The following is a 27563-nucleotide window of genomic DNA, read 5'->3' as shown; positions in this document are numbered from 1 at the left end:
TTGAGCCCTTTTCATCGTATTTTCTCCCCGTTCCTCTCTGAGGAGGGGGAGTGAGAGAGCTGCTGTGGTGGAGCTCGGCTGCCCACTCGAGCAGAACCACAATGGACTAAGTTGCAAATGGTTTAGTAATTCAGAGTGCTTTGGTAGCTGTGAGATCTGACATGTTGACTCAAAAAATGCCTAAGAGGATCTGGGTACTGGATTGTCTAAAGTATTTGCTGTGAGACTTTTTCCTGAGATGATTCTCTGAACAGAGCTCTACATCTGGTGGCGCTGTGAGCATTGACATTTCAGATTGCCTAGCACACTGGAGCTGGACTGGGATGTTACAAGTTCCACTGGGAGAACACTGGAGCAATTTTCCTCAGCCTTAAAGCTATGATGATCTGATGGCTTTCTGAAGAAGCAGCAGACAGAAATTATCATGGGAAATCTTCCTCTGCAGCTTTTCCTAGCCAAAATCAGAGGAGGGATTTGCAGGTTTTTGTAAAGAACACACACACACACACACAAAGAATATCACAAAGAATATACCAAAGTAAATGTGAGCTTATAAAAAACAGCACGAACTACTTTGTGTTGTTAAAATGTAGGAGTTAAAGCAGAATATACTTTGATGCTGGTTGTCAACAGTAGCAGAACAATCTATTAACATCATAGCAAAGTAGATTAACCTAAAATTTAGGAATTGGGAATTTATATTTCTGCTGATGAAACATCATACTAAATAGCATATTTCTAAAGATGGGATACATAATACCCAGATTCAAGTAATTAAGAGTGTCTCTCGCTTTGTAACCAAAGAGTTGAAATGATGAGGATTTGTCCACTGAGTGAAGCTGCTTCTTTTACCAGTGCTGAGCTAATGCAGGAAGAAATAAAAAGGTGGAGGAGACTGCCCTAATTTGGTGTCTGAACATTTGTGTGATGCCTCCAGCTATTTCTTGCAGTAAGCACTGCAATGGGAACCAAATTTCTTTCTGTATTTCAACAGACAAGTTAGACTCTACATTGAAAGCTGTCCCATGCTGCTGAGAGCCCAGATGGCTGTACCTAGAAAGAGAAGCAATAGAAGGATTGAAATGCTAACAGAGAGACAGCTGGAGTATGGGCAGAAATAAGTCAGGCCAGCATTTAAGAGCACACTTCAAAACGGTAACTATATTTATGTTTCAGTTCTCATTTTTTGCTTTGTCTTCTGCCCTTCTCTGTTCCATTCATGTTTCCTTATGCACTCTTGATCTTCTGTATTGGAATTTAGGAATGAGTCTTGGCATGCTGTCAGACAATGAATGGAAAATTTAGGAATGATTTTATTGGAAAATTTAGGAATGATTCTTGGCATGCTGTCAGAACAGGGAATTGGGATGGCATCTCTCTTGCATGTGACGTGTACGTATAGTACTCAGGTGTTAGAAAGCATAGTGTGAAGTGTGTTATATGGCTGCACTCAAATTTAAAAATCATGCAGAACCAGATGGGACTAAATCTGAAATCTGGGGTAGATCTGAGCCCTGCCTATCTGGATGAATTTGCATACGTGGGGTGGCTGGGAGGGCAGGAGGCGGTGATGCAGGAGGCAGAGCTGAGGAGTCTCTGACCTATTCCCCAGAGCACTATGACACTGAAGTGCAGCAGCAGGTGCCTGGTACTGGCCAGGCTGCCTCCTGCCCTGCAGCTCAAAGCTGAGCTCCTGCAAAGACCTGCCATCACTGATCCCAGAGGGAAGGGAACACCACTGGAGACACCATGGTAAGGGGGTCCCCATACTGGGACCGGGAGGATTATGGGCGAGGGCAGCCAGGGGGATTTGCCATAATCAGTGATTTGTGCCACAAAGTCTGATCTCCCTCGCTACTCGTAGCATGGAGGACAGGAAAGGAGTGTCAGAATACCTCACCGGGGCAGTAAGGCATGCTGATCCAATGTTTTCTTCAGAGCGTCTCAAATTAGTAAAATTATAAGATAAATTAGATCGGGAGTCTTTGCTTTCTAGTATTCTCTGTTGTGACTATATTTTCTCAAGACAAGTTAATTTTCGTATGAAATAATCCTTTAGAAATAAAACAGAGAGGTTACTTACCTTTGTGTCTGTTTTATATTAATTCACTCCCAATGGCCATACTGTTCATAGTTATACAATGTATACGTGTGTTTCTGGAGTGCATGAAGGTTTTTATACGTGTATGTGATGCAGTAAATAAGAAATATTTTTAATAGATTTTGAATAGATCCATAGAAATATCTCAAAACCTCTTATAAAGTGAAAAAAAAAATCACCTTGTACTGATTTATGTCTAGCACCGAGTCTTATTCTGGTGTGGAGAACTATGTTACTCTCTGCCAGTACAGCTGTAGACCCAAAATGAGAGTGCTCATTTCACAGGCAAGAGACGCGCTTCTGTACGTTCGTCATGCCTTAAGACAGACCAAGCCATCTAGAGTTAGGGTAGTGAGTATGTTTCAGGAATAGCAGTGAACAGTTGCCTGTCTTTTTACAGTAAATATTTAGGCCAGGTAGTAATCTGTTTTTTTAACAATCAAAGCAGTCATAGGTTTCATTTCATGAAAGACCCTTTCTACTGTCTCTTGCTGGATAAAAGGTCGGGTTCACAATATGAAAGATAGGTCCCAGCACATCAGTGATGCAATGCAAAATACGACTTTGGAGTCTGCTCAAAATTTAAATATCATGTAGAGATCAGTTTACTTTGCTTGTGACTCTGAAGAAGGCCCACTCTTTTTCCTGCTAAAAGTCTGACATCTATTTTAAAGCCATTTACTATGCAAAATTAAATCGCTGTTACTGTCTTCTCTACTTGTCAGAATATTTCCAAATGATAGCTGGGATAGAAGATGGGAATTGAAACCAGGAGTCACAGCAGGAATCCTGGCTCAAAAGGCAGAGCTGAGGTACTGCTTCAAACCAGTGCCACTGGAAGCTCAGTCTAAAAGGAAAGGAACTGGTTCTGCAGTTTTTGGCTGTAGTCCTATACTAAGATCTACAATATTAACTTCCTAAGGCAACATTCACTTGTTCCATCTGTGAAAAAAAAAAAAAAAATATTGCTGATTTTAAAAAATGGTTCCGAATATTGCTTGACTTTTAATTGTAGCTTTGCTCTAAAAGATATTCTGTTAAAAAGTCACCTTGCCTCATTTCTGTGTTTAAAAGGAAAGAGATTTTTTTTCTTTCTTGCTGTTAGCCTTGTAGATTCACATTGGGATCTAAATGAAGAGCATGAGTTTGCATTGTGCAAAATCAGTATTAATTGAACTCGTTAAGCCCAAATTTGCCTTCAGTTTCTCCTGAGTAATCCTCCAGATTGTGACTCTACTACAACATACCAGTCGATGAAGACTCATCATCACTCAAATAACTCAGATACTTTTGCACAACTGAACTGAAAAAAACAAGGTTGCACAAGTACACTTCAGAGCATGTTGCACATGCTGCCGCAAATGAATCCTGAGTCAGCAACTTAAAAATGAGTGGTGAATAGAAATAATATGTTTCCTTGAATGAAATATTTAGATTGATTTTCCACATTCACGTGAACTTCTGAGGATGACCACCTGTGGCAGTGGTGACCTCTAAAACTCCACTTGCTTCTGAAAAATAGGTTTAGTTATTGCTAATTTGTGAAGAAAACTGCTCCAGAGACGTTGCTGGTCATACATTCTGCCTGAGAATTTAGTGTTTGGGGAAGATATATTTGACTGTCAGGTCACAGGATGAGTTTGCAGGATTACCAGTTACATGATAATAATAATAATTAACAATAATAATAATAATAACTGATAATAATAATAATAAGTTTACTGGCTATATCTGCTCTTTTGTCATTGGATATATCTACATTACAAACTAAAAATGATTGGGGACCATTATCTGGCCTTGAGATGAGGTAGCATACCCCACTTCATACTTAGGCATCTCTTTCCCTCTCCGAAGTCAGGCAGTAGTGAATGAGCTGCTCTCTGGAAACCATTCTTGACAACAAGTTGTCCTCTGAATGGTGCTTAAGCATTGTCTCGTTAAGTATGAACTGGCACAAGCCAAAACTGTGCCAGAGTGTGTGCTAATTATCAGTCAGCACAGGCTATCCAGACTTTTTCACTCACGAGTGTAGACAGGGCTATTGAGATCACAAAGGTGGAGCTCAGAAGACTACAATTACAATTGCTCCAAAGCAGAAACTGAGGCTGAAAAACTCCACGTGGTCTGTAACTGCCTTACTTACAAAACTTCCTTTCCCTTCACTCAGTGGCATAAAAGTCTGCACCAACTCAGAACTATCTGCTCTGTGATTCTTTTTCTGAACTTATAAAATCCAGCACCAGGTTCTTCATTCTCTTGTAGTCAGAGTGCAAAGGCTTTTCAGCAGTTGGCATCTGCCTAGTTTAGCCTGGTATTACATACGTTGTTTCCTTTTCATTAACGTTAAAAGCTACCACAACAACTACGTTCAAAATTATGTAAATAAGCACACTGTATGCAGTGACAGTGCCTTAATAAGCAGTGCACTTGCAGTGTAAAATTCACAGCTGGTTCAGGAGCTTGAAAGAACATTTTTCAGCTGAGAGAATCTGAAATCATTTCCTGAGGTGAATACTGCTGAAAGGAGTTCTTCCAAGTTTCCACTCTGGTGTGCTATCAGAGGGTAAAAGGATCCAAAGACATCACCTGTCTTGGGTTACATACGGTTGAAAAATACCATATGGCTGTGTCAGGTTCCAGCCTGAAGTAAAAATAAACTCAACTGGGATGTGTTCCTCAGCATAGCCAATCCATAGGAGGAAAGGTGGGTTTTGTGTATCTGAAATTATGTATTTTTTCAGCTTGCTTTCATGTACTCATGTGTTACTGCACATAGAGCTCCATTTTTAAAGAGCTGTCCCAACCTTTCGTCTGTATGTATACAGTCTCACTGTAGCCATGAGGCTGAACAAACAAATGAAACGCTGCCAGTGACAAACATTTTTTTTGAAAAGCTGGGAAAAAGTAACTGTTAGGAATAAGGAATATTAATGCACATTGGGTTTCCTGACCCTCTCTCTGCTCTCTCTCCCTAGCGTGAGTGCATCTCCATTCATGTTGGCCAGGCTGGAGTTCAGATAGGAAATGCGTGCTGGGAACTCTTCTGCCTGGAGCACGGCATTCAGCCGGATGGCACCTTCAAGGACCAGAACAGTCAACTCAACTACGATGACTCTTTTACCACGTTTTTCAATGAAACAGTCACTGGGAAGCACGTGCCACGGGCTGTAATGGTGGATTTGGAACCAAGTGTAGTAGGTCAGTATAAATTTTTTTTTTTTTTTTCACATTCCTGGAAAATGGAGAAGAGCTTACTCTTCCTAATATCACCATGGCGTGTCACCATCCTCCACTAGAACAAAGAAGCACACCCTTTGTATCTTGGTCTTCCTTCAGACAGAATAAAATTAATTTTCTTGTGACAATGAATGCCAGATTCTGTCGTGACTGTGTTATCTCTGTAGGTGTTACAAACCTAGAAATGGCAGGATCACCAGCAGTTCAATAGCTAGTATTCATGGTTTGTATGACTTTTCTTTGCAAAAACCTTTAACTCTTAGTTTTGTTTATCATGACATTTTTGCCGCCTGAGTTCTTTTTTTCTCCACTTGGGATTCAAAGTGTGAGGCTGATGGTTTCTTTCCAGGAAAAAAAGAGATTTCTAAAAACTGGGGCGCCTGGGAAGAACCCAAATTTTTTCTTCCAAGTCACACTGTTTTTCTTGTGATTTGTACTTGTCAAAAGAACAGCTTTTGCAGATGGATACAGTTCCTACAACAAATCAACAGAATGCAACAATGAAAACATTCTTAGGAAACAGTTTTCCCTTCTCCAGCACCTGTTTTTTTTGTTCATTTCTGGGTCAAGGCCTCCCATGACTGAAAGCTTGCCAACTTGCTGGCGGTGGAGCACAGCCACGCAGTTTTTTACAATTTCTCTCTCTTGGTCAGATGAAGTGCGGGCTGGCACCTTCCGGCAGCTTTTCCATCCAGAACAACTGATCACTGGAAAGGAAGACGCAGCTAATAACTATGCCCGTGGCCACTACACCATTGGCAAGGAAAGCATTGATGTGGTACTTGATCGTGTTCGTAAGCTGGTAAGTCCCAGTAGTTTTGTAGTAGTTTGGTTCTGCTGAAGGAAGAAGTGCAGAACAGGAAGCTTCCTACCTACAAATCAAACTAACAGTTTAGAAAAGTAATTGCAAGACATACGGAGGCATCCTTACTAATCCAAGAGAAGGAAGTCCAGCAGTTCACTTTCTGGTTGTATGGCTCCAGATATTCTTAAAAGATGGTTCTGAATATGTAACTCTTCATCATTAGCACAGCACTAGAGCACCCAGACTGATACAGAAGGTTGGATTAGGTACATTGCTGCTTTCAGTTAGACTAACTAAAAGAAGTGTGAAGTTCAGAGAAAGAAGCTCTATAGGTAAGAGGCTAATTTGTACATCAGAAATTGAACCAGTGAAGGAAGCAAAGAACAGGATTATCAGCAACTCCTTCTCAAGAAGGACCTGAAACATGTCCTGTATACTGCTGATAACTGCTCTCTCCTTCACCTCAGAATAAGCAAATGTAGTCTTTCATTATTTTACAGCCACTATTCTTAGTCCTTTCTCTTTTGGTTTCTAGACAGATGCCTGTTCTGGACTGCAGGGATTCTTGATCTTCCACAGCTTTGGTGGAGGCACTGGCTCTGGCTTTACCTCCTTGCTGATGGAGCGCCTCTCTGTGGATTACGGGAAGAAGTCCAAACTAGAGTTTGCCATCTACCCTGCCCCTCAGGTCTCCACCGCTGTGGTGGAACCCTACAATTCTATCCTTACAACACACACCACCCTGGAACACTCAGACTGTGCCTTCATGGTGGACAATGAGGCCATCTATGATATCTGTCGCAGAAACCTAGACATTGAGCGCCCAACTTACACTAACCTCAACCGCCTCATCAGCCAGATTGTCTCCTCCATCACTGCTTCACTGCGCTTTGATGGTGCCCTCAACGTGGATCTGACAGAGTTCCAGACAAACCTGGTTCCCTACCCACGCATCCACTTCCCCTTAGTGACCTATGCCCCCATCATCTCCTCTGACAGAGCATATCACGAGCAGCTCTCGGTGGCTGAAATCACCAATGCCTGCTTTGAGCCCAACAACCAGATGGTGAAATGTGACCCACGACATGGGAAGTACATGGCCTGCTGCATGCTCTATCGAGGTGATGTAGTTCCCAAAGATGTCAATGTGGCAATTGCTGCCATCAAGACCAAGAGAAATATCCAGTTTGTTGACTGGTGTCCAACAGGCTTCAAGGTAAGAATGCCATGAGTAGCTGAAAACTTGTATTTAAAGTTTTAGATCTTGCATGTTTTTCACTAGTGAGAAGAATGAACCTAAGAAAGGTGTGTGTGTGTATAAACTGTGGCCTTTCTCCTAATGACCTCCCACTGACACAGAACTGTAAATACTTAAGTAAAAGGATATTTGATGTGTATGAGTTAAAATCTAAAGAAGTATTGTTTTCAGAGCTGAATGTGTAAAAGACAGTGAGTGTTCCCTCTGAAGGAGCAACTAAAACTAAGGAAGCACTAAAACTAATACATTCAATAAAGGTAATGCTGATATTATGGAAGCTGTCAATTAACCCTCCCACACAGAAATCTTATACAGCATGTCTCCTTTGGCTACACAGTAGTGCTGAGAACCATAATTTCTACAGCAATACAGACATTAACATTGGAAAACATTTGTCATTCAAAAAGCTTGCTTAATAAACTGAACACTTTTAACCAGGTACCAACTTTCTGTTTGTACAGAGTTATCTTGGTAAAACTGTATGTTCAGTGTTGTGTAGCTGTTTAGAAAGCCAGGAAGTTGCTAGTGTGCATTAAACAACTATTAAAATGATTACGTATCAAACTATGTATAACCTTATTATTATTTTTTTTTTTTGGCAGGTGCCATTCAGTAGTTTTGATAGTGGCACCCCTCTACCGCAGCATCCATAATGTTACTCACGCTTTTTTCTACTCTGTGACTGCTTCTGGCACTTTTTTCTTACTTCTCTTATATTCCTAATTCCAGGTTGGGATCAACTATCAGCCTCCCACAGTAGTTCCTGGTGGAGACCTCGCCCAGGTTCAGCGAGCAGTCTGCATGCTGAGCAACACCACAGCCATTGCAGAGGCCTGGGCAAGGCTCGACCACAAGTTTGATCTGATGTACGCCAAGAGAGCATTTGTGCACTGGTATGTGGGTGAAGGTATGGAGGAAGGAGAATTTGCAGAGGCTCGTGAGGACCTAGCTGCCCTGGAGAAGGACTATGAAGAAGTGGGAACTGACTCGTTTGAGGATGAAAACGATGGGGAGTAATTTTAAAATATACGGTGCTCCCAATGAGCCCAGAGTTGTCTCTGTATCACTGTATTGTACGTCTGCCGTTATGTCACCCCTTTGTGTGCAATATACAGAAATATAGAAGGGGTCATGTAAGGACATTTTTTATTCCATAAACCACAGAAACCAGAAACAGGAAATTTTGTAAGTGAAACACAGATAAAGAAAAAAAAAAAGAAAAAAAAAAAGGCAGAGGAAGCACTTGCCTTCTTCCTTGAAAAACTACTGAAATTGATGCAATGAAGAACTTGAAGTTACTGATCCAGTGTGGCGTACTTCATGTGTCCTGAAACAACGGGGGTGGAGTTCCTAACTCCCTGAGTGCTTTTAAAATCACATCCTGATTATCTATTTTATGGGTTATTTTATTTACTGTAGAAGTTCTGTGGCAGTTACCAGGAGCAAGCAGCTTTTTTCTAGGTGCTACTATACCATGACACTCAATAGTCAGTGTATTTGGGCCCCAAACACTGAATTTATTCACCTTTAGTCATCCCATCAACTAAGTGTATCTTCCAGGCTCAGGTCTCTGCCCAATACTCATTTTGGAAGTGGGGTGTCATAACCAGATTCCACAAGCAAACCTTAAAATATTCTTAAACAAGACATATGCTCCTCTTAATCTAGTACCCAGGCTCTCACAGGAATCGCTACCAAAAGCCGTGTCACCCGCACACCTCCTCACTGGTTTATGCAGATCTGTCAGACCTAGCTCCTATTTAATCTCTGATGTCAATCCGCTTAGGTGGTTTACCCGTCTCTGGGCAATTTATGGCTTCACAGTTCTTTCTCTCTTCCTTCCTTCTATCAGGCAGGCTCCACACAAGCTAGGAATAGAAAGTGAACACCGCTACATCATTCCCAACAAGCTCCACCTGAGTCACAAGAAGGACGCTGAGTCATTTGTAATCTTCCGCCTGCAGCCGCTCCAGCTCCCCATATATGTCTGTGTGGCGGTTCAGGAAGCTTTTCGCTGCCACTGCTGCCACAGCTGAGGAGCTCTGACTGCCCAGCAGCTGTGCTGGCTCTAACTGTGAAATGTTTTTATTGTATGAGAAGAAGCCTGTAAGGCAGGGCTACGTTAAGCCATGGGTTCCCTCATCATTTCTTTCTTTCCTTCCTTTCTCTTTCTTACCCTTCCCTCTTTTCTTCCTTCCTTCCCTTCTCTCTCTCTTTTTTTTGTAACATCCACTGAATTTAGTAAATTAGTAAAACAACAGCTGAAGGCTTTTGCACAGCACATGCAAATTCAGTGTGTTAGCTCAAAGAAAGGGCTTTCCTGAGGGGTAAAGGTGCATCGCAAAGACACCAGTGAGGTTCTAGGAAGCAAAGAAAGGGAGACAGAGGCCTTCAGGAGCTCCCCATAGCCTGTGGAAAGTAGCAACGCCCTTTGCCTCATTCGAATTGGAATTGCCAACCCCAGTAGAGGCACGGTTGAGGCTTTGGGCTTGTCTGGAGACTGTCTAGCTGTCTCAGCCTGCTGGAGCTCCTAGATAAAAGAAAGGCAGGTATGCCCTGCCAAATCGCAAGGGGAGTCTCAATTCTGGGGTCCCAGAGACTCCATCTCTTTCACACACACAGCAGGATGCCCTACTTCAGCTGCACTGTTTCTTCAGTCAGCAGAGCTCTGCCGGGCAGCATCACTCACCTCTGAGCTCTTCTGCCTCCTCATGTGGGGCAAAGCCGGGCCGATGGCCATCCTCCAACAAGCAAAGCCCCTTTCCAGGGTGCCGTGCCCCTCCGTTCCTCCTGCTGACAGAAAGGGGAAGGCCAGGAATCCCGGCACACACTGGAGGCGCAGCCACCCAAGCACTTCTGCTGGTCTGGACATCCTCGGCCTTGTTGAAACCAGACATCGCATGGCACAGGGGTTTGCTGGGGTGTCTTTACCACGGTGCTGCCATTCTGCTATCCGACTGTGGAAGCACAGCACACGTAAGCAGTAAACTCCTGAGGCTTTTAGGTTGGAATGCGGGTTAAGTTTCTAAGACATGTACTTATTTGGGGTTATTTTAAATGAGCCATTTCTTGCTTCTGTGCCTTGAGAGCAGTTTGGCTTTCCCGTTGCTTTTGCTGCCACAAGAAGCCAACACCGTGCTAACAAACTCCTGGTGCTGAGGCGAGGAACGCTGTAGGCACAGGCAGCACACACCTCCCGAGGGGCAGCCACAGCCGACGCCCAGCCTGCTTTCTGCAGCGCTCCGCTTCTCCCCGTGCCATCCAACCCCACTCCTTCCCACCCGGAGCAGGCTCAGGGTGCCGAGGGGCAGCGGCCGAGGGGCCCCGGCTGGAGCCGCCGCCATCTCCCGGCTCTGCCCGCCTCGGGGCTGCCCCTGGCGGCGAGAAGGGAGCGCAGCGAGCGGCTGCGGGAAGTTTCACTTTCCGTCCCTGGGCTGAGCGAAGCGGGAAATCAAAACTGAGCGGCCCCGTGGGCGCTCTGCCCTCTGACGCAGCCGCCCCGCAGTCTCGCTCGGGCAGCGCCGCCGCGGCAGCCGCAGGTGAGCGGGGCGATGTGCGACGGGACGGCCCGCAGGGTCCGCGTCCGACCGCGGCTCCGGGGGGTCGCTGAGGGGCTGCCCAGGCTCCGACTGAGAGAGGTAGGAGCTGTGAGGGGGCTGCGGCTGCTGCTCGGGGTCGGGGAGCCAGAGCGTGGTGGGACGGCTGCGTGGCCGCACGCACCCAGTCGGAGCACTGCTGGCTCCGGGCTCGTGGCGCGTCAGCTTGGTCGCTTGTGTTTCTTTTCATCGATGAAAATGACTTTTGAGCTGGTGGACCCTCTAGGGTGTTGGGCATGCCGGCAAGGGAGCGCAAGTGATGGGCGTTTGTAGTGGCTGGGATGGTTTCTCTTTAATGTTTCAACCAATATTCTCCAATGGACAAATATATATATATAAAAGGGAGCGGGCTAGACACAAACAGAACAGCGCAAAGTGTTATTTCAGCGGTGTCCGTGAGAAGCACGGAGCTGAAGGGCTCGGGTCCATCCCAGCCCCGGAGCACCCAGGGGCCACCATCTGTCCCCTCGGGGCTGAGGTCCGTGCCCTTGGCATGGAAAGAAGGGGAAAGGAGTGGCGATGCTAGGAAAAAGTGACTGACGACCGGGGACCGAGAGGCCCTCCTCAGGCCAGCGACCTGGTGCAGAGCGAAATGGAGGACGAAAGGGTGGGCCAGAGGGCTCGCCGATCGCGGGGTGGAGGACGCGAGGCGGACATCGCTGCCGCCTTTTCGCTGCCCAGAGGTAGCCTGGTTGCTTGGCTCGGCCAAGCCACGTACAGCAGGACTGAGCCATCCCCCTCGTCTGCAAAGGGAACTGAGAAGGGTCCCTGCTCCTCCAGTGAGAGGGGAGAAATCGGGTTGCTTGCTCCCCGAGTCCCGTGCCCATGCAACAGACCTTTTATACGTTTTATGCCAGGAAAGGAAGGTCATGGCGAACCTTAGCAATACTGTATTTTTATAGCTGTAACGAGGCAATTCTGTGCAAGGGTTGGAAAGTTTTGTTCCTGTCCCTGCTCCCAACCCAGCGTTTCTGTTAGCAGTGCCAGGGTGCCTGGGGGAGAGCGTCATCGAACCGCAGAGCCGAATCCTTCAAACCCTGCCATCTCTGTAGAGCCCTGCACCTTCTTGCCCTACCATCTTTCTACCTATTTCTCAAATCACCCAAAGCTTCGTAGCCCCGAGCCTGCTTGTTCATCCTGCCCTTAATTGTACCCAGAACTGTGTTTTACAAGTTCTGCTCATCCCCAGCACACCCATAGCTGCTGTTCAGCTCCTCTGCTGACCATTTCCCCTCCTTTCTGTCTCCTCCTGTGTCCTCCCTGGCTGTGGGCATTGCTCACCCTCCTGCTGATACTACACCGGCTAAACCCACCAGCTTTTGCTGCTCAAGCAGAGGTGTGCTGGGCTTTCAGAAACCTGAATGCCTGGTTAAATTGCTTCCCAGGGAAAAGGCAGCCTGAGCTCAGAGTGTTTTGTAGAAGAAGAAATTGAAATCCAATTTTACTTTTCCCACATAGCTGTCCTAATTGCTGTTTTTCAATACAAAGAGCAATGTTCTTGAATCTGTGTTTGAATGCCTGAGGTTTTTTTTCTCCTTTTCTTTTCTTTTCTTTTCTTTTCTTTTCTTTTCTTTTCTTTTCTTTTCTTTTCTTTTCTTTTCTTTTCTTTTCTTTTCTTTTCTTTTCTTTTCTTTTCTTTTCTTTTCTTTTCTTTTCTTTTCTTTTCCCCAGATAAATCTCTTCAGCAAATTTGATGTTATTTAGCGTATCTGGGTGTATGACACTTTGAGTTCAAAAGTAACTTTGATAAAGGATGGTTGGGAAAAATACACTGAAGCTTAAAAATGGTAATTGGGAAAAAAATAATTTCTAGTTTTCTAGTTTCCATGATAATTTTTTTGTAAAATTTGAAATATAGCATTATTAGGCAGAGTCAACCTGAAAAATAACAAGCTTTTGAAACAAACATTTCTGTTCATGAAAAGCAGAACCAGGATTTTTTGGTAATTTCCCTTTCTTGGTAGATTTTCTTCACTCTTTTTGCACCTGGAATGACCTCGGGTTCATTTTACATGCTGTTATGATTCCTGAGCATATGGTACTTTTTTCCTTTCTTTCTCTTTCTCTAGATTTTTTTTTTCCTGTGAGTGTTTCCCTAAGCATACCATTTTTTTCTGATTCAGCTTTGTCCTGGTTTCAGTTAGCACAGAATTAATTTTCTTCCTAGTAGCTGGTGGAATGCTGTGTTTTGGCTTAGGATGAGAAGAGTGCTGATAACACCCCGATGCTTTAATTGTTGCAGAGCAGTGCTTATACTAAGCCAAGGACATCTCAGCCTTTTGCTCTGTCCTGCCAACGGGCAGGCTGGGGGTGCAGTAAGAGCTGGGAGGGGACAGACCCAGGACAGGTGACCCAAACTAGCCAAAGGGGTATTCCATACCATCTGACGTCATGCTAAACAATATATAGGGGTGGCTAGCTGGGGGGAGGGGGCCGGACTGCTCGGGGTTAGGCTGGGCATCGGTCAGCGAGTGGTGAACAATTGCATTGTGCATCACTTGTTTGTACATACTATTATTACTTTCCTATTATCACCATTGTATTATTATTGTTATTATTTTATTATTATTTTGTTATTATTATTTTCCTGTCTTATTAAACTGTCTTTATCTCAACTCACGGGCTTCACTTTCCATTTCTCTCCCCCGTCCCAGAGAGGGAGGGGGGAGGGTGAGCGAACGGCTGCGTGGTGTTTAGCTGCCGGCCGGGTTAAACCACGACAAGCTTCCATGTCGAATGTGGGCTCTTAAAAATGTTTCATTTTTGTTTAGTTGCATTGGAGCATTTATCACATTGTTTTGCTTGAGTATTTTTACTTTGCTTTAGTTCAGTGATTTTTTATTTTTTTTTTAAAGGGCCAGCAGTTGAGTCATAAGAGACTGTCAGAGAAATGGTCCATTCAGTACTCCCTTTAAAATCAAGGCATTATGGCTCTTTTAAACAGTTCCTTAAGGATTGTAATGCCTGAAGGATTGTAAAACGAAAGTGATTCTTAGATGCTTAAATGCTTTTAAAAATTAGAGTCCAAGGTACCCCTCTAGAGCTGTGACTAGGGCACTTAAAAACAATGCAGAGAAGAGCCCAACCAGAAACAAACAAACAAACAAAAAAAACCCACAAATGCTTATCAGATTAAAAGGTAGAGAAGGTAAAATTTGCCCCTTTGAATACTTAGGGTGCTTTAGGCTTTAAAGCATTGTTTTACTGAACAGAGAAATTTTGCATCGCCGGGTATTTGAACAATTTTAATAATTTTATTCACCAAATCTTGAACAGGTATATCTGGAGTTCCCAGGTTAGGTGGGGCTGTTTGTGTGGAATTGGAAGGCCATTTATTTAGTCATACAAGGAGTACAGGATGTGCAGTTGCCATTGAGTTCCATGTCTCTTACCGTGCTGATATACTGCACAGCTACTATATCCATACTAATTCAAACATACCAAATGTCACTGCAGTAATCATACTGATTTTATTGACATTTCAGCTTTTTCGTCATGAAAATATCAAATACAAAGACAAATCTTGTGTTTCTGGGTGATCCCCATTTTTCTGTGTCCTTCTGCAGTTCTTCTGTCGTCGTGCTGTATTGTTGATGGGCCAAAGAAGTGGACGTCAAGAAAGGAGCAAAAAGCCAGAGATGTCACTAAGTGAAAACCTGACGGCAGAAGAAGAAGATAATAAAGAGGAAAACAAAGAGCTGAAGACTAAAGACCAGAGGCTACCATTAGTTTTTGGTGTGGCAGACTTAAAAAATGGTAATAAAGCTTTGCCTATTTTTCACTCATATTTTCTGTCTGTAGTGCCTTCTGTTCCATTCTTTGTCCTTAGGTTTCATCTTCTCCTATTCTTTACCTCTTCACCGAGGAATGTGCTGTCACATTCCTTGGTGAAATGATTCTCATTTTGTGCTGTCAAGTAACCATTTTGTTTTTTGAGAAGGGCTTATGTGAGGATCTCAGGGCGTTCTCCCTTTGAAGTCCTCATATTGGTTACTGCAGCTGAAAACATCTAGATGCTGTCCTCTTTCCAAGCACAGCCAGCATTGCTTCAAGATTTGCTCAACCATGGACGAGGTCCTGGTTATTCTGCTGCATCACTAGATTGGCCCCCCAAAGGCTGTCATCGGTATTTCAGGTGTACATGCTGTTCTGTCTCAGATACATCCCCCATTACCACTAGCTGTATGCAGTTCAGTTGTTCTGAGTTTCTGTTCCATACCCTCTCTCTCTTTGGTGATGACTTTATAATTTCTGATTGTAATTTACTAATATTGCTTTGGGGCACAGAATATCCTTTTCTTTTGTATGCAGTTTGAACAACTCTAGCTGACTTTTTTCCACTTCTCCCAGGCTAGCTCCTTTCTTCTAAACTGAGGAAAAAAAAAAAAAAAGGAAGACATCTGAGTATCAGGATCCTTGCTTACTTGGATTTTTCCTGTCAGTTGCCAAACAAAAGTAAATGTTATCTACTTGAACATAGGCTGACCCCTCTCTAAGGTCTGAGCAAGACGTTGAACCTGTGCACAGAATGGGCGAATATGTACAAAAAGGAGTTTACCATCCCTTAAATGATTTTCACTTTCTTTTCTTGTACCTATCTTTGAACTCATTTCCTCTTTTTTGTGCCTACAGGAGCTGTTGGACTTTACAACATGGGGCAGACCTGCTGTCTGAACTCTCTACTCCAAGTGTTCCTCATGAACATACACTTCACTGGGATACTACGAAGGTACCACCTGTTTGAATCACCTGAGATAGCTCTCCTGTTACACTGATGTCTCCGTTCCTTGTTTGTATGGGAGCTACATTTGAAGGATTGGCTCATCAGGAGCGTTAGGTGCTTTCAGCATGGTCTCTGCCTCTCTTGTACAGACTAGGGCCTACAAAGGCTGCAGTTCTGACTTGTTAGTCATCTTTCATTCCTGTGATGTTTGCACATCAGAATGCTGCAGTTCTGAACGGAGCCTTTATGACTTGTACCTCACTCTTCCACACTCACCAGTGTGCAGAGGAGGAAGAAGAAAAGTTACAGGCGGAGAAGACACATGTCATGAATGGGCAAAGCTAAATAATGTAGGCTGTGGGTTACCATTGTTATTTGAAGAAAGGCTCAGAAAAAAGCTGTTGACTGCAATAAATTTAGAGAGGGCAAAGAGATTCCCAGTTGGCATATGGTTGAAATACAAGCATTATGATATACCTGCCCATGAAATTTTAGGGGTATGTTGAAAATGAAGGAGAGGATAGGTGGGAGACAAGAGCAGCTTTGAAAACAGCTGTAACTAATGTTGCTTCTAGAGCATGGAAGACACTTCAGGTCCTGCTCAGTTTGCCTCGTATTTGGAAATGAATGTGGTGTTTTTACCATGATACGCAGCTGAACTCCACCACAGCTGCTTTCTCACACCCCTTCTCAAAGGATAAGGGGCAGAAAATGTGATGGAAAGGGCTCAAGGGTTGAGATAAGGACAAGGAGATCACTCAACATTGTGACAGGCAAAACAGGCTCAACATAGGGAGTTTAATATAAGTTATTGTCTATCTCTAGCTGACTGGAACAGTGACAAACTAAAAGCAATCTAAAAACACCTTTTCCCCCATCTACCCTCTTCTATGTCCTCCCCCAAAGCTGTGCAGAGGGACAGGGAACGGGGGCTTTCTCTTTTTCCTTCTTTTGCTAAAAACGTGCCCATTCTGATTCTTCTGGAGTTGCTGTCTGTGCCATACACCTCTGCTCCTTCAGGTGTGGTGTCTAATACTTCTCCATTGTGCTGCTTGATTACCATTCATGTTATGTCTTCTCTTTATAGGATCACAGTGCCCCCAAATGCCTCACTGAAGAGGAGGAATGTCCCATACCAAATGCTTTTGCTGTTGGAGAAGATGCAGTCTGGCAAGCAGAAAGCTGTTTTTCCCACAGATCTTGCTCGCTGTCTTTCAGTACACAGAATGGATTGTAAGCAGCCCCTTTCCCATATCCATCTCTTTCCGCAAACTGGGGATATCAGTTTTCAACCACTAGCAAGCAGTGCAGACTTTGTCATCTCATTCAGGGATTCAGAAACATGAGGAGTAGGTAGCTGAAGATGTAGTGCTCTTTATAGCTGCCTCCTAGTTGTTAGTGAGGTGCTGTGTCTTAATTCTGAAGAACGGGAAAAAAAGCCCTGCCAGATATCCTTGCTGATGTCCAAAGGATGAGAAGACTCATCTATTTATGCTGGCAAGAATGAAAGGGCTGTGCAGAGCATAGGCTGGACAGCTTACTGCTTGATTTGTCTTACTGTACTGATATGGTAACTGAAACAGATAATATTTCTTATTAGAATGAAGAGTTTATGTGGAAAAGATACTGAGCTCACCCAATTTCCCAAGGATCCCTTTCCTGTTTTTTGTTATAAACGCTAAGAGAAGAATTTGCTGGCTTAACCTCCCACCTGGACATGGGCCTGAAGGAGAGAGATTGTTGAATGCACAGGTGTCCAGTGAGGATGTGGTACCGAGGGTCTGTTTATGTGTACAAAAAAGATGGTAGTTTGTATACAAATGCCCTGATCTTTCTCTTATAAAAGACAAAACAGAGCAACAATGAAAGGGACAAGACAGTAGCCAGCCCAGATCTATGTGAAGCTGGAACATGAGCTAACTTATTTCTGTTTATATAATTCCTTCTGAGACTGAATGGCTCTGCATTCTGCCTTCTCTCTTTCAGTTAAAGAGAAATGCCCAAACAGAACTTGTAAAGCTTGACACTTCATCCTTAAAATTCAGGTGTGGTTCATAAAGTTATATATCCTGGCAAGTGGTACTTTGCCTGGATCATAGATGTGCTAGTAGGCATGAGGAAAGGTTTATTTTCTGAGATTTCTTTGTTCAGGGGTGCCTGTAATCTTAACACAAACCAGCTGAAGTCAATACCTTTGGCAAATCTCGCAGACTCTTAGGGAAGTTGAAAGCACTTCCATCTCAGGGTGTTGAATTATTCCACAAAATTTGTTTCACCTGTTATCAAGCATACAGGTAGTCCACAAATATAAAGGTTTTGCTTTACAATAGGGCACTCAAGCACTCCCGTATTTTCCCCCTGCCTGCTCAGGTCACATGAAGCCACCACAGCTTGTCTCCAGTCTAAGCTCCCTCCCTGGTGGAGAATGGCAATGGAACAGGACACCGGATTAATGGGGTTAAGGAGAATGAGACAACCTTTGCCACGTGTGGGAAGTATGTGCTCGCTGCTGTCAGTAATACTGATCAAGGTTGTGTTTTCTGTTTGTCCAGTGTTTATGCAACATGATGCTGCCCAACTCTATCTGACTCTCTGGAACTTGGTAAAGATGCAGATAAAAGACCAAGACCTGGTAAGGACAGTCACTGAAATGAACAGCAGGCTCTTTAGCCTTTGTCATATGCGGTTTCTTCTGCTTCTCTAAGAAGAATCCCATCCATTGTCAATTATCCTATGAAATTTTTGGAATTATCTCCCATCTGGATCTTCCCTCTCATCTTTCAAATGGACAATCTTGATTTCATAGGCTTCATCAGTTCGAACCACAGTTAACTTTTGTTCATCCTATCTTTAGAGCATGTCAGGGTCTTCTTCTAATGGGAGAGTTTATTAATAAACAAAACGATTGATCTTTGTGCAACCCCAAATTTATTCAACATGCATTTCTTTACTTCCCAAATTTCTGTAAGCATTAGTTGGCATGTCTTGACACAGTTCCTTCACTCTTAGAAGCCGCCTATGTGCATTTCATTAGCATTAGTCACTGTTGGTACGTTCTGTATATGACAGTTCCTCCCAGGAATAAGAGAACAGTGACTCTTCATCAAGCCAGTGTCGCAGTTCCCTTCATGCAGAAGATGGGCTCCTGTTGCAATTCCAAATAAAACAGCATTAAAGCAGACACTGAGCTGTCCATTCTTGTTATAGGATGCATCTCTTCCCTCTGTTAGGGGATGAGGGGAAGGAGTTGTTCTCCTTTAAGTGGTGGGAAGAGCCCTGTCCACATAAGTCTACGTCAGATCTGGGTTCAAGCCTGAAAGCAGTGACACTGAGTGAAGTGACATGCCCACACAGCCCTTCCCACATGCATGGGGAAATACTTCCATTGTGTTCTTCACAAACCGTGTTTTGGCTATTTTTACTCTCTCCAGGTTACAAAGCTGAGTGATTTGTACACTATCTGTGTACAGGAGCACCTGGCCTGTCAGATCTGCTCTTCTGAAACGAAGAGGAATAGCAACATGTTAACCCTTCCACTCCCAGTGTTGGATTCCAATTCCCACAAGCTGAAGACGCTGGTAAGATCAGTGGCAGCGCTATTTCCTTAGATTCCTCCTCTATTCACTGTGGGAGTCTTCTCCCTGCAGGACTGGTGTTTCATGGGACTCAGCTAGAATCTTTACAGATTGTCTGGGGTTTTGAGGTGACTTTTTCCCATTCTCATTTCTTGTTTGTTTTGAGGGGCTCTAAACTTCTCCAAAAAACCTGTTCGATTTTGGGGTTGGAAAATAAAGTCCTTGAAAGTTCTTTTTGAGAAGACTGTTGACTAAATATAAGACTCAGACTTACACAGTGATGCACACCTGTGAGAGCTTAGCTACCACAGTAAAGTGCCCTACAGAACTTGTTATCCTTGGCCAGGCATCCTGCATTTGCCCAGTGCAGTGTCCTTTTACTGGTAAATCGGTACTGCTGTTTGATATCCAGACAGAGCAGTGTTGGTGGCTATATGGGTGCTGCAACAAATAGGGGGTGGATGTTTTCAGCTTCACTGGACAACTGAACCTTATTCTGACTACTTTATACTGTTCCAAGATAAGGAAACCTCCTTCAGAACCTCTGAGGCAAAAATAATAAATGAAATAGGTGTAAAATACACTCATGCAGCAGTGCCTTTTTTGTGTATTCTCATTTTTTACTGCTGTTGAAACACCACATGATGTAACACTCAGAGCTAGGGAAGAGGGGATACACAGGGAGCTGATTGTTTATGGTGCATTTGCCACAATGTACCACTATCAAATTTAAAGAAATGAACGTGGTGGGGATGATCCTGTACCAGGCTGCACAGTGGGAATAAGGTCTTGCATTGGGCTACAAGATAGGGTAAGGACTGAGTCTGGGATCTAGTCTCACTTTTACCCAATGCGAGGGTAAGAACAGGGGACCTCAGGTCTGCAGTATGAAAAGGGAGGTAGGGTGTAATGTGCGTCCTGGGTGAAAGATGCACAACTGTTTCTTACACATGCTCATTCTAAGTTGGAGCTAGATCAGTGTATTTCTGTTGGTGTTACTTTGTTTATGTTTTGTGGATATTTTTGTTGATATAAAGGAGATATTTTTTCCCATGTTGGCATAATGGGACAAGTGTCTACTTAGGACTGCCCTGGCCTGTGTAGGCTGTCTGGTCACACTGCAATAGAAGTGATTTGGCACAGAGTGTATGTGTATGCGTGTGTACATATGTGAATGCCTCGCCAGTGTAGTCTGACTGTGGCTGTCTGTATAGCCACCTATAATATGAGGGTTGCTATATAAGGGGAAGCTTTGCAGTCATGTTTGCTGACTTCAGATGGTGGAAGATAAAGAACTGTGGCTCAGTGAAGATCATTTTCAAAAGTCACTAGTGACCTTGAATCTCTTGGTTTTGGGTATCCCAACTTAAAGGCTCTTTGGTTTTGGAGGTTCAGTGCTAAATGAGACTTCCAGTCCTAATGTGTCTTAAGCAGGGCCTTTTGGAAATTAAGGCATCTAATGTCATAAGTCACTTATAAACAGATGGGTCAGGATGTCCACCAGTCTAGTTTTCTGCGTTTGGTCAGCCTTCCCTGCTCTGCCTTAGCCAGTCTTCATACCCAGTAAGTCTTCTTCCTGCAAACTTCCTTCCTGAATTCCGTCTTTGTATTTAGAAGAATGAAGGTGATTTTACTTCTGTCACTCTCCTGTGTGCAGGAAAACCAAATAAACTGTGCTGTTAGAGCTCAAGTTAAACAAAAAAAGGAAAACTGAAGTACCTGTATGGGCTGACATGACCAAATCCTCCTTCTATTTTGTTTGGTTAAAAAATTGACTGTGTTAATGCTACTGTGACTAGCATGCTTAACAGTGCCACTTGCTGCTTAGTGTACAGGTCACTGAACATGTCACTTTTTCTAACTGCCTGTGTAGTTGTTCAAGAAGGAGTCTAACTTACAGTATACAAATCAGAAGAAAGCAAGGCAGGCAAAATCTCCTTTTTAACATGAAAAATTAGCAGAAAAATCCAACTAGCAGTACTTGATTTCACTCTAATTCATGATAAAGGAGAGAAAAGTATTTTGGATTCTTTTGCCCTTTGAATAAAATAAGCCTTCTGTAGCTTTGCTGTTTGCATGTACCTGGTGAAACAAAGTAGAAATAGAAATCTGGCTTGAAGGAATTCAACTGAAAGAAATCTCCTCTGTCTTCTCAGGAGGACTGCCTGCAATGCTTTTTCCATCCAGAGGAGTTGACTGGTCACAACATGTGTTTCTGTGAATACTGTGAAAAGAAAACACCTTTTCTGCAGGTAATCAAAGAAGTATTTCCCCGTATGTTTCTTATACCCAGAACTCCCTGTAGGACTGGGAAGGGTGGAGGAAGGTCCGAACCATATAAATTTAAGAGGAGATGAGCAACATAAAGATTTGCCTGCATGGCAGCAGTAGCTAGGTATAAGCCACATGCATCTTTCTGATTAGGCAGATCTGTGCTGTGAATGTAGCTCTAGTGACAAAAGAATGCTTTTCTGGGTTTTAATGTAAGTCACCTCAGGTTAGACAAGAATATGCTACTGGTGCTGTGCATACCCTTAAGAGCAGGATACCATAGGGGATTTCTCTTCTCCCCTGCTCTCCACTGGGATTTGCGCTTACAGTATTGGTCTCTGCCAGCAGATGAATTAGGTGTTTCATGAAGAGACTAGCACGTTGAAGAGAGAGATGTGTAGGGGAGAGGACTTCAGCTCAAGGCTTGGAGGGGACTTTCCACAATATTTTCAGGAGTGGGTTGCCCTCCTAGACCAAGGTACATACATATGTCTTGGTGGCAGCAACAGTAATGTCAACAAAGGCAGTGCTGGGAGGAGTGAGCTCCAGGCAGAGCTGTGGAGCTTGGCACCTTCCACAGAGCTCTGCTGGCCACGTCACAAGGAAGTTGGCTTGCTTCTCCTCACCAGGCACTGTGGTTGCCTATTGACCCACCTGCCCAAGATCTTATCTATTTATTGATGGTGTTGTGGTGCTCAGGTTCAAGGAGGTGATGAACACATCAGGTATCTTGCCACTGAAGATACCCAGCAGATAGCAAAACAACTCAATGTAATCTTCACAGACAAGATGTTCAAGAGAGAAAATCCTTCTGAACACGATTAGTTTTCATGGTGTAGAAACAGCGTGCTGGTTGTTGCAGCTATGTAGCATGCTGCACCATCTGTATTGTATGCTGTGGCTGCTTTGGTTGCCTAAACAGTCTTTAGCACCATCATCTTCCAGTCCACGGGTCAGTGGTCCAAGGGAACAGGTATGGGAGTGCTACCAACCTAAAGTTGGGAAAGCAGATGAGAAATGAAGCAACCCATGAGACACCCGAGGCTCAGTGTTGATCACGTTGAAGTTGAGAAACTTGGTCAGCACGGCTTTACTACATGTATGTGTCTCCTCTGCATAGATGGGCTACTAAGGTTTGGCACCTGCTGTCCTGTGCAGTTGGTTTTCATTCACTGTAGCACCAACTGCTCCCCGTGCTACATTCGCTTGGTGGTAATGGCTGTTTCCATCCCAGCTCCCCTGGGTTTGCTCCTTGGTTTTAAATCGCATTATTTATTGCTTTACAGAGCATGAAGCTAGTCCATCTGCCACAGACCCTGACCATACACCTAAAGCGCTTCTGCTTTGAAAGATCAGCCAGTGTCCACAAACTTAGTCACTGTCTGCCATTCCCAGAAGAACTTGATTTCAATGCAGTCTTGACAGAACAGCAGAGCCAAGCACATGACAGTGAAAAGGTGAGATACTCCCAATGCATTCTCTGAAAGAGGTAGATTTTCTTCTCCCCTTTGCTCAAGTTTGATAAAAACTTAGAGATCACACCAGTGCTCACCTCAGTTCAAAGCATCTGTCTTAGAAATGTACATCTCAGACTTTACCTGTGTCTGGAGTTGTCTCACATCCCATGGTTCTGGCTATTTCAGGCTCAAGTTTCTGTGCTTAGATTAAATCACCAAAGGTACCATAAATGGAGCTTTCTGCCATTAGGACAGAAAACAGGATTTATGGAAAGCCTGTTTTATTTTTCCGAGAATGGTTAGCATAACTTTTTTTCTTCTGTGTCTAACTATACTACCGAAAAGACTTAAAACACAGATGATTTGGATGGCCAAATCCAGCTGTTGCCTTAGAGGCAACTTGGGGTTCAGCTTCCGTGGCAAGACAGCTTCAGTGAGCCCCAGACATACCATCTGCAGAGGCTGGCAGCCCAAGACAGGAGAATTTAATTCTTGGCAGTTTCCTGTACAGTATTGTTTGCCACAGAGTAGAAGTTAGCAGGGAGACAACAGCTTTGCCAAACAGCTGAGTGATCTGCCGAAATGTGGATCTCTTCACTTTACTAAGAAGTAACAAGGGAAAGTGTGGCAGCATCAAAACCTTGCCGGTGCAGTGCTGCCTGCAGCATAGCACCTTTGTCACCCCTTTACTGCCTCTTTGCTGTCCTACTGCTTTTTCCACGTTACTGTGACCTCCAGGGAGGCTGCCAGTCCACAGCAGGTGGGCGGAACTGTGCGGGTAATACTATAAAAGACAGGGTACTCTAGACAAATCTAACCTTTCTCATTTTTGCTTGTGCAACGCACGTTCTTGCTGTTCTGGCTGCTGCTTTTCTTCAGCAGCGATAAATGAAAACTGCTTCACTGAAAGTTACCCTGTGTCTCTGTACAGGCTGCCTGGCAGTATGAGCTTTTTGCTGTTGTCACTCATTCAGGATCAGCTAATTCTGGACATTACTGTGCCTATATTCGAAGTCTCACAGAACGCAAATGGTATTGCTTCAATGATTCTACTGTTGGCCAGGTGAGGAGACAAATCCATGTTTCCTTTGTAACTTTCCAGACACTCCTCCAGATCTTATTTAGTCTGACTGACTGCTGATAAAAGGGAACCAGGAGAGAAAAATGAAGCTGCAGAACTTTGTACACCTCATTCTTCTGCTACAACATACTCTGAGTTAAGGGCAAAACAGCTCTAGCTTCTGTTCCAAAAAAGACCTCAGGCTCTGGTTTGCATTTTGTAGAAACAGCTATTGACCGTATACCCTACATTATATACTCTAGACCTGTTTAACTTATGCTCAAGAGAGGCAGAGGAACTGATTTTCCTCATAAAGTAAGAGTAATAAACTGCTTTATTAAAATGTTTTTAGTTCCTGAAAGTATGACTTTTGTCACCCTCATGAGGACTGCTGTACTGGTGTCACTGTATGCCCATCCACTGAGTTTTTACCACCTTCATCTTCTGTGTTTTTCTTCAGGTGTCGTGGGATGATGTTAAATGTACGTATGGACATTCAGACCTCTACTGGTAAGTGAGAGCCTCTGTGTTTTCACCCAATGTTTCTCTGGGGTCTGGAAAATGATGTAGCAAAGAGAGGGAAAACAAATTATTTGAACTGTATATTGCCTAGCATGATCTGGGAATACAGAAGTGTAGAAGGGGCACTGCTGCAACCTGGTTACTTAATACACCTGTATATGGCTGTTCCTTGAGCCTGCAGGATTAATGAGTAGTCACTAATGGGGCTGCAGGAGCAGTACTCTTACTTACGATTGTCTCCAGTGCCACCCTCAATCCTGACTATAGTTACCTAAGTAAAGTTACCTGACTAAGGCACATCAGTCAGGATTTCTCCATGCTTTGTGTTTTGATGCATCATAAGACAATGAGCACGGAGAGAGAGAATTCCTCCTATAAGCTATAGCGCTGCCAGCGGGTTAGCATTGCAAACTCCCATAGGAATAAACTCCCATAGGAACACTGGGGAGAGCCACTTCTGCTGACCTAAATCTCAAAAAGGATGAATAGGAGAACACCTGGGAGGTTGCTTGCAACTAAGATTACCAAGATCTTCAAACATACTTGCTATGCTTTTTCTTTTTTTCCACAGGGGACAAACAGCCTATCTCTTGATTTACATGAAAAAGCATCCCCAATAGGCTTATCCAGATGAATCCAGATGATTCCAGAGTTTTGGGAAACTGTGCCTTGTCCATGAAGCTCAGCATCTGTGTATCAGTGTGGATGGGTAAAAATGCTCCACAGAAAAGATCTGTGCTCAGTCTATGACCTTCACATTTATATTTTTTTAGTAAGAGAAATGGAGGACAAACTCAGCTGGAGAAAGGATCTAAGAACTGTTGCATCTAGAAACATTTTCTTTCATGTCATGTGATTATTTATTTACTGTATCATTGATATTTGTGTAATTCTATACATTAATTTCCTCTTAAATAATAGTAAAGTTAGTCCTTGTCTCTGCTGATTTAGCATTTTACTGAATACTGATACCTAGATCCCAATGCAGAGGAATCTTTAGTCCTGAAAGTCTTCATGGTGTTCCAAGAAGGCATATGTTATGGCTAGAGAGCCATGATAGCCATAAGGTCATACGATCTTGAGGCTTACTCTGCCCTTTTAAGGCCTTGTTAGATGTTGGCATGATGAGGGGGAGACCCCAAAAGTCTTGAGAAACAACTGGAACGGGGACCAGGGTCCTTATCACACGTGCATCACTGATGTTGGCTCCTAAAAACCTTCAAGGAAATCTATCGCTGCAGGGATTGAGATGTTATTGAAAGTTGGTGTCAGCATAAAATGTTTTTAAATCAGGAGCTATTGCAGTAGTTCTGATTTCGGAGATGAGTTTGTATGTGTTTATTTAAATGATTATTGTTTTAGCATGCCTATCAGGCATTTTTATTCATTTTTTCCTGTATAGAGGTGTATCACTCAGTGATATCCAGAAATTTTGAAGGTAGTTAGTGATTTTGTGCAATACACTTGATACAATGTGATAAGAGGAGAAATGAGAAGCCCTGATATGCTTGAACATTGGGAATTTTTGTTTTTCTTCAGCTCTTTGCCAGCAAGAATTGTCTTGCTCTCTCCCTCTCTCCCTTCCTTTATGCAGTGGAAATATCCCTCAAACAGAAAATATTCTGTAGAGAGCAAGTCTGAAAAAAAAAAAAGTGAGTCATTTTAAAATCTTCTGTTGAATCCTGTCATTTTGTGTTAGGAGCACAGGCTGGACCTGTGCTCCCAACACAAAGCAACATGGCAAGACTAAACAGCTGGAAGGAAAATAAAGAAAGGAAGAGTTAGAAAGGAAGGTCAGTATCATGCAGCAATCAGAAGAGTGGTGTTCTAAAATCTCATCATAGGGTTCATCTCTGAGGAAAGTCAAAAAGTTTGGTTACAATGCTTTTAAAGCGCTCATCATGGTAAGTCTTGACCTACCACAGTGTGAAAGGGTCAGTGATTCCTGTAGTTTGATACCTAAAGTACCTTCCAGCCTAGCGGTATTCTTTGACTGCTTCTTTAGAAGGGTGCTATTTTTGTAGGACTGGGTGCATTTAAAAATTACTAATTTATTTAGCAGCTATATATAATCCTTTTTTTTTTTTTTTTTTTTTTTTTTTATGATGATGAAAGTCCCAAATCATATCCGTTTTCTGTTGGTATATGGAAGGTAAATCAACAGTTTGTATCATAGCTGTAGAATTAGATTGTTATGAGCTAGCAGGTATTTATTTCACCGTATTGGCAAGGTCCATTATTCTGTTTAACTCTCTTGTACTTGCACTCCTCATTCTACTTTAAGAAATCTATTTGTCACCAGCATGAGGAGTTTTCAGCCTGTTCTACTTTAGGAATGATTTACACTCCTGAAGTACCTTGTGAGTGGTGAATAAGAAAATCAAGTTCTGGTCTGCTTTATCCATCACTTTGTATATGTGAAGTAGCTGAAAGACTGCAATTCCAGAATCTGAGAATATGTCAAAAGACTGAAAGAACACTTCCGATTTGATATAATCTGAAATTTAAAAACAAGCTATGCTTATTAAAAAAATGCTTGAAATGTATCATACATGACCTTACAGGTATGGCACCTGGTAGGGAAGGAATTGCTGAGATATATTAAGAATCTTTTCAGTTAGTTTCTCAATAAAAACAAATCTATGCTTTTTATTCTTTGAATAAAACATGATGGGAAAAATTCCCTAGAAAATAAGCTTTCTGGATTGTTCTTGGTCTGTTTTTCCCTCAAATCATAAATTTCCCAGTAAGGGCCACCCAGCTCCCACTGCTTGTTAGCTTGTCTTATCCCCAGCAACAGCACAACCCCACTACCAAACATTTTTGTGAGTGTGGTGTTCTCTTACGTGCTGGAAGCCAGGAGCTGTTAAGTCCCAAATGTGGTGTAGACAGAAATGGGCACAAAGCTTACACCTTTAATACTGGAAGCCCCAGTGAGGTATTTCTAACAATTAGGGC

General features: G+C 43.2%; 2 protein-coding genes across 3 annotated transcripts; both read left to right on the top strand.

Moving 5' to 3' along the window:
- The first annotated feature begins 1346 nt into the window (after nucleotides 1-1346).
- Nucleotides 1347-8445, top strand: LOC137844122 (tubulin alpha-8 chain). Its single transcript, XM_068660122.1, has 5 exons — nucleotides 1347-1752; nucleotides 5077-5299; nucleotides 5992-6140; nucleotides 6679-7359; nucleotides 8131-8445. The coding sequence occupies exons 1-5, from the start codon at nucleotides 1750-1752 to the stop codon at nucleotides 8416-8418; spliced, it is 1344 nt and encodes a 447-aa protein (XP_068516223.1). The 5' UTR covers nucleotides 1347-1749; the 3' UTR covers nucleotides 8419-8445.
- Nucleotides 8446-10783: 2338 nt separating this feature from the next.
- On the top strand, nucleotides 10784-27300 carry USP18 (ubiquitin specific peptidase 18). Of its 2 annotated transcripts, none has more exons than XM_068660143.1 (11): nucleotides 10784-10940; nucleotides 14564-14753; nucleotides 15630-15726; nucleotides 16808-16953; nucleotides 18273-18352; nucleotides 19152-19298; nucleotides 21452-21547; nucleotides 22853-23023; nucleotides 23955-24086; nucleotides 24544-24593; nucleotides 25177-27300. In XM_068660143.1, the coding sequence occupies exons 2-11, from the start codon at nucleotides 14591-14593 to the stop codon at nucleotides 25223-25225; spliced, it is 1131 nt and encodes a 376-aa protein (XP_068516244.1). In that variant the 5' UTR covers nucleotides 10784-10940; nucleotides 14564-14590; the 3' UTR covers nucleotides 25226-27300. The 2 variants fall into 2 exon arrangements, with proteins under 2 accessions (XP_068516244.1, XP_068516236.1); XM_068660135.1 differs by having other exon boundaries at nucleotides 10842-11039.
- Nucleotides 27301-27563: the final 263 nt, after the last annotated feature.

The sequence above is a fragment of the Anas acuta genome, chromosome 1 (genome assembly GCF_963932015.1).
Source record: "Anas acuta chromosome 1, bAnaAcu1.1, whole genome shotgun sequence".
Taxonomy (NCBI): Eukaryota; Metazoa; Chordata; class Aves; order Anseriformes; family Anatidae; genus Anas; species Anas acuta.
Note: the sequence above shows the minus strand (reverse complement) of the source record. Positions and strands in the feature narration are given on the sequence as shown.

Coding starts and splice junctions, on each gene's coding strand:
- LOC137844122 (XM_068660122.1), top strand. Junction 6,141..6,678: donor TTGATCGTGTTCGTAAGCTG/GTAAGTCCCAGT, acceptor TTTGGTTTCTAG/ACAGATGCCTGTTCTGGACT. Junction 7,360..8,130: donor GGTGTCCAACAGGCTTCAAG/GTAAGAATGCCA, acceptor TCCTAATTCCAG/GTTGGGATCAACTATCAGCC.
- USP18 (XM_068660135.1), top strand. CDS start 10,953: ATGTGCGACGGGACGGCCCGCAGGGTCCGCGTCCGACCGCGGCTCCGG. Junction 19,299..21,451: donor CCCACAAGCTGAAGACGCTG/GTAAGATCAGTG, acceptor CTGTCTTCTCAG/GAGGACTGCCTGCAATGCTT. Junction 24,087..24,543: donor ATGATTCTACTGTTGGCCAG/GTGAGGAGACAA, acceptor GTTTTTCTTCAG/GTGTCGTGGGATGATGTTAA.